At 35.8% G+C, this 10,324-nt stretch overlaps 1 protein-coding gene across 2 annotated transcripts; it reads left to right on the forward strand.

Annotated features, from left to right (window-relative positions):
* Nucleotides 1–280: 280 nt before the first annotated feature.
* On the forward strand, nt 281–6,597 carry LOC145043454 (RING/FYVE/PHD-type zinc finger family protein). 2 transcript variants are annotated; one of them, XM_078992115.1, is made up of 5 exons: nt 281–793; nt 1,159–1,377; nt 1,835–2,137; nt 5,070–5,156; nt 5,536–6,597. In XM_078992115.1, the coding sequence occupies exons 1-5, from the start codon at nt 554–556 to the stop codon at nt 6,355–6,357; spliced, it is 1,671 nt and encodes a 556-aa protein (XP_078848241.1). In that variant the 5' UTR covers nt 281–553; the 3' UTR covers nt 6,358–6,597. The 2 variants fall into 2 exon arrangements, with proteins under 2 accessions (XP_078848241.1, XP_078848242.1); XM_078992116.1 differs by having other exon boundaries at nt 5,539–6,597.
* The last annotated feature ends 3,727 nt before the right edge of the window (nt 6,598–10,324 follow it).

The raw sequence follows: 10,324 nt of genomic DNA on the forward strand, positions 1-10,324 counted from the left end.
AAAAAAAAGAAAAAGGATCAAATAAATACAAATACAAAAATTAATTACCTTCAGTAATCAAATTTTTTTTTTTTTTCGGTCCAAATACCCCTAACTAATGGCCGCCGGTACCCATTCCTCTAAATAAAAAACTCTCTAAGAATTGGTGGCCTAGATGGTGTATAGTCACCGGCAGTCAACCGACACCTGTAACCACGTAGGAAAATGCCAAGAAATGCCAAGAAATAATGACCATTGACCGCTCATGACCGGTAACTTCAACACACACAACGCCCTCTGTTTCAAAATTTTAAAAGGGGTAAAATTTTAACTCCTCCCCCCTAGTCTTCCTCTTCACCAAATCTCCACTTCTCCACTTCTCTACTTCCAGATTCTCTTTAGGGCATAGAAAACAAACAGTATAACTGTGGAATCGAACACTTGTTTTATCTGCTCTCCCTGTTTGACTTGGGGTTTCGATAGAGAAGATAAGCGTTGTTGAAATCAAGATAGTTGACTTGACATTTTAGGGTTTCTTTTACCCTTTCTTCTCGTGGAATTTTGAAACAAGGGAATGATGGCTGATGAGAAGGAAACAGGAAATGGTCATGGTTCTGATTTGAATTGCAGGATTAGAATTAAAACTGAAGGAACAGATAATGACGAGGGTGCGGTGTTGCTTGATGGTGGTAGCGGCGGTGTTAGTGTTGGCGAAGAAACCTCTGCAGAGAGGTCAAGAATAATGTACAAGAGGAGAAAACGCAGAAAGCTGAGCAGTCCAGATGAAAAGACGATGACTGAATTCAGTGATAAGGTACTAAAATAGTAAAATGGTTTTGTTCTTCGAAATTGTTTATCTCACTGTGCCTTTGTTAATGGTGGATTTTGTGGATATTGCTATGCAAAGGCAATTGTTTAAATTTGTGAACTTTTTTGCTAATTACTTCAAAAAGAAACTTGTATATATTAGTTAATAATGTGCTATGTACTTGTATCGGCCATGACACAACAATATTTGGGGTTTCTTTAACCCTTTGTTCAAAAGTCGTAGATTGATTTTTGGGTCCTGTTTTTTTTTTTTCCTCATTAAGTGTTGCTTGGATAAAAGAAGTTTTAATCTTTTTGTGTTCCCTCCTATATCCACCTGAACTGTGAACCAATCAACCTGGTTTGTTGTAGATAAAGGCTGGTGATGGTAGTGCTTATGATCATGATATTCCCATATTGAGTTTTGATGCATCTCCTAATGGGCCAGACATATGTTCTATCAGACACTGTAGAAAGACTGTCTTACAGAAGATGCATCAGTCACATAACGAACATGAAAATGGTGTTGGGGAATGCATCCAAAATGCTGCTATCACTTATCCAGAAAGTGGATGTACTCCTGCATTTAAGGTAAACTACTGTCTTAAGAATTTTGTATTATCTAATTGATTTCTGAGGTATGATTCTTACTTTCTCAATCCCACATTTGGTGGCAAATAAGTAAAGAACTGAATTCAGAAAGTTACTTGATTGATGGGTTTCAACATTCCATCCTAAAACCCATGAAATTTAATTCCCAGCATTTCCTCTTTGTTGAAAAATGGTCTGAGACTCTGAGTACCCTTTTAACCTTAGAATTGCACAAGTAAATCCCTTTCGCCTCTCCATCTGATCACGGATTCCATTCCAGTTCCTGGCAACTAAACACTGTGAAAGAATTCAATTCCTTAAAATTTCCAATTCCTTTGACAGACAGATTCCAATTCCAATCCTTCCAGAATAAGCGCCCCACCCCCTTAGTGAGCTTTTGTTAAATTTCTTTTTCGTTCACTTAGATTCATACAAGCTGTTTCTTAATCTTCTGCAGGAATCTCTTCATAATGTTGAAAGAAGTGACAACCAAACACATGGTTCTGCTAAAGAACTTCCTCTTGCCATATCTGGGAGATTATTAAATCAGCCTGAAGGCCCTACAGTCTCCAAGCTGTGTGAACTTGCATTCTCTGACATTCTAATGTCAGACAAATTCTCGGAATTACGTGGCCTACTTCTCAAGAATTTTGGTGTTGTCAATGTTAACCAAATTCTGGACCTTGATGCTATAAAAATGAAGATTAAGAGTGGAGCTTATGAAAGTTCCCCAATGCTTTACCATACAGATATCCGGCAGGTATTTCTTTTTCCCAAAATTTGACTTTCATTTATTCAAATATTTGATATTTCCCAGTGGCTTATATGTTGAATCATAACAGTTTGCATGCATATAAAGCTGTAACACCACAAAGTCCTATTAGCAACAGTCAAATTGGCATCGAGTTGCAGATATTATATTTTATTTTATACCAGTGAGCTAGGAACACTAGACAGCACAATGGATAATTTTCTAAACAAATACTACAATTTAAACCAAATACATAGATACTCTGAATTTCCAGGATTTGCTTTTTTATTCAAGCGATTTACTTCTGTAACCATTGTACTTGCAATTCCTTGACATTTGTTGTCTAGTTTTAGACTTGAAATAAACCTTTTGATGTGGCATGGAATCTAAAAGAAATGGGAATAAATTAAGAGCCAAGATGGTCACATTATTGGGAGTAAATTACAAATCTGTTCCTTATGCTTTACTCAAAAATCAAAATTATGAGTTTAGTCTATTTTTCTGCAATCTTCCCAAAGTTGTCCTTAAGTTTGTATTTTGTTGCAGATTTAATCCCTATAACAACGGAATTTTAGTCTATAAAGAAAGACAAAATTGCAAGAATGGTCCCTGTGGTATGTGAAAACTAGCAAGTTTGGACTCGCAAGGGTGGTCCAAAAGTTTCATTTTGTTGCGAGTTTGGTCCATTTTGTTTTGATTTTTTATAAAATGATGATTTTGCCCTTGGTATTTTCTTTTTTCAGTTTTTTTATTACAAAAATCTAAAAAAAAAGAAAAAAGAAAATACTCATCTCTCTCTCTCTCTCTCTCTCTCTCTCTCTCTCTCTCTCGTTTTGACCTCCAGTGAAGGAAGGGACCCAAACACCCTCAGCTGCTGCTATTCCTGATTCTCGTCTCTCTCTCTCTCTCTCTCTCTCTCTCTCTCTCTCTCTGATTCATAATTAAACCATTATTTTGGATAAATCCATATAAATCTGGATGAACACATGAAAAATCACAAACACCAAAAATTCTACATATGAAGAAACCCAGAAATTGAAGATAATCTTGAACAAAATCCATATGAACACATTAATAAAACCAAGAATTGAGATAGGGCAGTAATGACAAGAAAAACCCAATCCACAGCGGAGGTTCAGTCTTCAGTGGTGGCGGCGGAGAAGGAGAACAGTCGTCGGAGATGCGATCGAAGATGGAGACGTAGCGATCTGAGGGATTTCTTGTGACGTTTATCTTTCCAGCAACTCTAGCGATATGAAAGAGATGGAAAAATTGATGCACATTCACCTGAATTCGTACCTGTTCATGTTTCCAGCAACAAAATGAAACTTTTGGACCACCCATTGCGAGTCCAAGTTTTCACATACCACAGGGACCATTCTTGCAATTTTGTCAAAAAGAAATAAACTTGAGTAAAGACAAAGGACCAAATCCACAATGAAACGCAAATTTAGGGATGATTACAGAAATATCTCAAAAAATGTATCAAACTTGCAATTTTGGCTAAAGCATAGGGACCAAATTTGTAATCATAGAGACACACTTAAGATTTCTTGGGATTAATCTCATGCAAATTCAGTTGATCTTTCATCTTTGCGATATCACTCATTTTGGGTATTCATTGTCCGAGTAGTTTATACCATTTCTGCCCTTTATCTTGTGGGCTGCATTTTGTTTATGTAAAACCTTATTACCCCTTAATACATATTCCTTTCTTATCATAACATACAAAAGGTTCTTTCTTCATGTATCCCTTACTTAAGTGTTGGTTTCTGTTGCAGCCCATGGTCATTGGCCCATTACGTACTCCATTTAATTCTTTTTGTTTTTTAATTAAGTATAAAGTACTGTTAGATAATGTGTTGTATGGATAAATGATGTTTTAGAAATATTTGAGAAAATTCAATGCAAGTTTGGGTAAATGAAAAAAAAAAAAAACAAAATAAACGATTGCCAATTTCTAAAAAAGTTGGGATTTAATGTGGTAAGTTGTATCATGATTAGGCATATCATAGATGCAGTAGTATATCTTTGTGATGAGGTTGCTAATGGATGTGATAGACCATCAACATCTTCAAACTTCAATTGGTTGTTGAAATTGGCTTTTTCTAATTTTACTCATTTGAGTGGTGTAAGTGGGTTAACATACCTGGGTTTTGTTGGGCATCTACTATGGTGAACTCTGTTTCTTGGATGCTGTTTGATATTTCATGAATTATTTTTGTTTTTGTATTAAATATAAAATCAATTTTCTCTGCATTTTTATGTGGGGTGAAATGTGCAGGTAGGCATATATGCAATTGATGTTTCACCTTTCTTCTAAGTTGTAAATCATGCATTTAGTTTAAGTAAAAAAATGCAATATTTTACCAATAACTGGTTGAAACTTGGCTGCATAAATTGGTAAAAAATGAAACATTGTTGCATAAATCGGTTAATAGTGAAACAAGCATTTAATGTTGCATATTTTCGTACTAAAGTAAACAGTGCTCCATAATTCATTTAAAAAAACCACTTTGTTGCTATATTCATGATAGGGAACCAAGTAGTTCACTCAATCCCTTAGATGTTATTCTGAGAGTGTGGTAGGGGCTAATTTCAAGGCAAGATATCAAGTATCAAACTATCTTGCTACTTTTCTTTGTTGTAACTTGTAATTAAGAAGCACAAATTCAGAAGGAGTATTTAGGGTTTTGATGGGTAATGTTGAAGGTTATTTTACATGGGCTCAATTCTAAACATATTGTAAGACTTGACTTGGTCCGGGAAACTTATAAAAATATTTGTTGAAAGAAGTGCTGTGATATAACAAAAATTGTAATTGTATGTATGGAGATTGGAGCAGTATTTTATTTATCATGTTGAAGAAAGGAATATTACTTCAAAGATGGGAAGGGGATCATGTTTTAACTTAAAAGCTTTGATGAATTTTGATTGATAGGTATGGACAAAGCTTCAACAGGTTGGCAATGAAATAGTGACACTTGCAAACACTCTTTCTGATAAATCCCGGGCTCACTATGAACAGGTACTGATATCACAATTCACTGACTGTACAAGTTTTCTAATGGCTATTTTCATCCCCGTCACCGGCCCACACATTTGATTGACACAAAATTGCAACATTTGTCGGTCCATTGTGAGGTCAGAGCCAAACACAAACACTGTACAACTAAGGCCGTTCTTTCGTGTTGTGTTGTGTTTGTGTTAGTTACACAACACAACAGAACAAGACGGCCTTGTTCTCTGTTTAACTAGATTGGATAGGGATTGCATTATATTTTGTCCCATAAAAAAAACATAAGGATTTTGCATGTGTGCAAGTGTAAAAGACTCGAAAATAGCCATAGCCATAAACAAACGCAGCCTTGTATTTTGATGTCATGTCTTTGTCTGTACATCAACAGCAGTTTGCGAGGAAACCAAAGTCAAACTGCCATGGATGTGGAGGAGCAGCAGACCCCCAAAACTGTTTAGTTTGTGATTCGTGTGAAGAAATATACCACGTCTCGTGTACTGATCTCATGGGTCCCGAAATGCCCCCTAAAACATGGTATTGTGGCCGCTGCGTCTCGAATGGAATCGGATCACCTCACGATAACTGCATAGTTTGCCAGAAGCTAAAATCCACCATGGCTTCCGCTTCAGCATCACGTGTCAGAACAAACACAAACACAAAAACAAACACACACACACACGCAAACGGTGAAGTGGGTGAAGGCTCCAAGACTTGTTTCATTTGCAAATGCGAGGTGAAGCCTGGGGACAATTTCCGGACATGCGGACACTCGTTGTGTGCTCACAAGCTGTATCACTACAATTGCCTAACAAGAAAGCAGTTGGGGGTGTGTGGTCCGTGTTGGTACTGCCCCTCGTGTCTTTGCCGGAGCTGCATGATAGACAAAGACGATCATCAGATTGTTCTTTGCGACGGCTGCGATCAGGCGTATCATATCTACTGTATGAACCCACAGCTTTCTTGTGTCCCCGAGGGGAAGTGGTATTGTGGGAAATGTGATCGGGATTTGAAGCGGATACAGACCATGAAAATTTTGTATGAGAATATGCGAATCAAAGTCAAAGTCGAGGAACCCAATGGAAATGATTCTGGTGGACTTGAGATGCTTGTAACTGCGGCTAAAACGCTAAGTCATCAGGAAGACACACCCTTACCTCCCTTCCTTGCCCATACCAATGGAATACAAATACAAAGTGGACACCCTTTTTGAACATACATCACATCATGGATGTTTCTGCAATTCATGTACCTACAACTTGTTTTTGTTAATTTCTAGCCTAGAACTTGGAGACTTTCGACTTTCTTTATGTTTTACTTTTTGTTAAGTTGTGGCTCACAACTTTAACTTTTGGTGTCATAATACTTAAGACGAACAAGGTATACTAATTTTTCTGCTCTCGAATTCGACTTCTTGGAAATTGGAATATCAATAATGTTTTATCGGTCCTAATTGTTTCTCTTTTCCTCAGAAAGTTACACGTTGACTATCCAAAACATATTTTACATTTTTGTACAAGATATGTAATGTCGATTTATTTTACATATTTTTACATTTAAGAATATTTTTTTTTACATAGTTACACGTTGACTATCCAAAACATATTTTACATTTAAAACATATTTTACATTTAAAACTAAAATAGATTGTTTTTCAAAACAATTTACTGGCTTTTTGAATAAACAATAAATAAATAAGTGTTTGGCAAACTTGAAAGTGATTTTGAAAATAAAATTTTCATACCTTCATAAATGAATAAATGAGATTGTACCAAGTAACTTATTCATGACTTTTTGAAACAATTTATGTATTTTTGTGTAAAATATCTATACTGCCTTTATGAACTTTCTTATTTTTTCCATGACATTTTTAGTTATTTTAGATTAAACTGTAAACTTGGTCCCTGTGGTTAGCAAAAAATGTGGATGAAATCCAAAATCTTTTTGACTTGCACGCGTGTTTGGACCTTTCAGGGGTTCACCTCTCGTGGGCTTGAGGACTCGGGTTTCATAACGGAACATGATGCTTTAAAAGTTGCTACAAAGTTACAAAAAATGAGAAATCGTGCATGAAAAATCAACACATGTTCATATCATTTTCATTTGATACATTTGGCTTTTTCGCGTCAGATGCGGTGAAGCTTCTTAATAGAATACAAAAGATCATACATATAGTTGTTTATGGATGTAGTTTTCAAAAGAATTGACTTTACCATACAACAAGACTTTGGGCATTGGGCTAGAACTCGATTGTGTAAAAGCTTTGGGTTTTAAGGATAGGGATGAGCAGCGGAACTAGGTACCCGTTTTAGGAACCAAAACCGCCTTAAGTGGTTCCGGTTCCGGTTTTCATTTTTACAGAACTGCTACCCGCCGGAACCGCTATATATATATATATATATATATATATATATATATATATATATATATATATATATATATATATATATATATATATATATCATAATCACATACGTTATACAATATCTTCTAGAATAACGTCATTTAAAATTATAGAATTTTAAATAATTTGTTTTGAACCTTTAAATATCCTTATATAATTTTCATTTTGAAAATAAACTATCAATTTTTAAAATGAATTTATAGATAATAAACATAAGTTACTATGAGTTTCAAGTTAAATTCTAACTTATAGAAATATTTGTTTAGCTATGGACTTCAATTATTTGAATGCTAACTCATAGATATAGTTTTAAATGTTTTAAACTTTAACAAATTTAACGAACCAGGTACCCGCTAGTGGAACTGCTACCCACCGGTTCTGGTTAACGCCCTGTTTGAAATTGCTCGGATGGGGCCTTGGAAACCAAGGGGGTAGGGGCGATTCGGTCTTTTATGGGTCCCGAGATTCATCTGTGACAACCAGTAATTTATTCCGTCACTATAAATCGTTCCCGTTAAATAAAACCGTTCGTATTCAAATTTTTCCGTTAACCTTAGAGTTAAATTAAATTAATCGCGACTTTTAATTCGGCTTCATAAGTGTCGGGATGCATTAAAAACATTTAAAATATTTTCCATATTTATTTGGAAAATTATTAGTTTCATTTAAGTCGTGATTACGACAATTTATTGGGTACGACCAAAAGCATCGTCTAACGGCAGTATCGGCTAGAATTCCACCGGGCCATAAACTCAACCCCTATATAAGGGAGTGAGTGACATCATTTTGAAGCTTTTTCTCTCTCTCTCTCTAAACACTTTCTCTCACTAGAATTCGAAATTCATCCAAAAACCCCATTTTAAGCTTCAATTTGGTAAGTACTTCATCCTAGCTTGTTGTTTAACTTGTTTGGCATGCAAATTCATGTTTGAAACTTCCAAAAACACCTAAGAACAAGTGTTTACGGTCTAGGGACCCTCCCAAAACCGTGAACACCCCTTGAGAGGGTTTTGAAGCCCCAAAACCCCTCCAAACCCATTCTAGTGCTTAGATATGGCTTAGAAACTTGCATGCATGAGCTTAGGACCCCAAATTCGTGCCATTTGAGTATTGGACATGAGTTTACGGTCCAAGAACATGCTTGGGCCGTAAACCCACACTCATGGACCATAAACTTCTTTTAAAGTGTCAAAAATGCCCCTAAACACCTCCAAATGCTTCCATGAGAGTGTAGAACCTTATAATCCTTCATGTGGTACACCAAGGCTTATGTAAATGGATCAAACTTGAGTTTACGGTCCAAGAACATTCTTAGAACGTAAACTCATCTCCTTGGACCATAAACTCATCTTCTTGGACCATAAACTCTTCAAATGGGTGTTAAAGTGCCTTTAACACCTTGTATGGCTTAGAATTGAACCTAGAACCTTGTATGCTTAACCTTCCATCACAAAAACGCATGATTCATGGACAAACATGAGTTTAAGGTAGTAAACTCATGTGTTTAAGGTAGTAAACTCCTCAAGAGCATCTTCATAAACCGTAAACTCCTTTTCCAAGGCCCTTTCAAATCCCAATCACTTCTTAAGCCATATAATCAACCCTAGAACTTTCCTTTGTACATTGTAAGAACATTTAACATCCAAGAACACACCACCCATGAGTTTACGACCGTAAATTCATGGGAATATGGTCATAGGACCGTAAACTCCCCTAAGGGCTTACTTTTGAAGGGTAAACTCTTTATCTAGGCCCTACACACCCTTAGATGCTACCTGGACCACTCCTAACACCTAATTAGAGTGTTTTTGCGTCTTGGAGTGTAAATACTTATCTAATTAGTGATTTAAAGTCAAATTAGATACATTTGTGTATCATTTCATATTACATAGGAACCTCGCACGTTTTCAAGCCTCGATCCGACGCTTAACATCCTAGTCGACACCTTTCCTCGTCTGGTGAGTTCATACCCCTACCATTTTTCAATGATTTTCACTGTTTTCAGGGGGGGGGGGGGGTAGGAATACAAGCAAACTACAAGTAATACTTGTACTCAAAACTTATTTTATATGTGTTGTGTTTCATACTACATATGTTTTTAACACTGTTAATCATATCAGATAACCATTTGAACTTGCAGATTTCATTATCATAGTATTTGTGAAAAATGTTATAAATTGTTATACTTTATATTTTCACAAATGGTTTCCATATTATAAATAGTTAAAAACATAATCCTTGAACTCTGAACTAGAAGCTTAGTATATCATTTTGTCCTCGGTAACATTCCATAGAGATACGCGAGTGGAGGATCGTTTTTGTAGATTTGTTATTCCTATAAATTGGAGACACATCCTTGGAGAACACTCCATAGAGATACACGAGTGGAGGACCGCCTCTGTAACCAAAATCTCTTAGATACGGAGCGTAACTTGAGTGTATAAATCTATATGGGATTGACTATCCCGCACCTGGCTGCTAGCTACAGTCGAACCAAAAGGTTCAAGGGTGACAAAAGTCATAGTGATATTGTCCTTCCTTTGCCATATCTAGTCTTTAGTATGGTTATAGAACTCGCAATTTGGATAACAGAAATTTACATTTTTAGTAATAATGGATATAGTAAATTAATAACCATAAGAATTAGTTTACTATAATAATCAGGTTTTCAGTATACATCTTTTACATTACATTTGGGTTGGTAAACTAACACATACTTCACAAGGTTAATCAGGTTTTCAGTACACATCTTTCACATTAGGAAAATATAGGATTT

This window comes from Lactuca saligna, chromosome 4 (genome assembly GCF_052625555.1).
Source record: "Lactuca saligna cultivar CGN05327 chromosome 4, ASM5262555v1, whole genome shotgun sequence".
In the NCBI taxonomy this organism is placed as follows: Eukaryota; Viridiplantae; Streptophyta; class Magnoliopsida; order Asterales; family Asteraceae; genus Lactuca; species Lactuca saligna.

Excerpts from the sequence above, each read along its gene's own strand:
- LOC145043454 (XM_078992115.1), top strand. The coding sequence starts at position 554 with ATGATGGCTGATGAGAAGGAAACAGGAAATGGTCATGGTTCTGATTTG. Across the intron at positions 794-1,158 it reads TGACTGAATTCAGTGATAAG|ATAAAGGCTGGTGATGGTAG; the intron begins GTACTAAAATAG and ends GGTTTGTTGTAG. Across the intron at positions 5,157-5,535 it reads CCCGGGCTCACTATGAACAG|CAGTTTGCGAGGAAACCAAA; the intron begins GTACTGATATCA and ends GTACATCAACAG.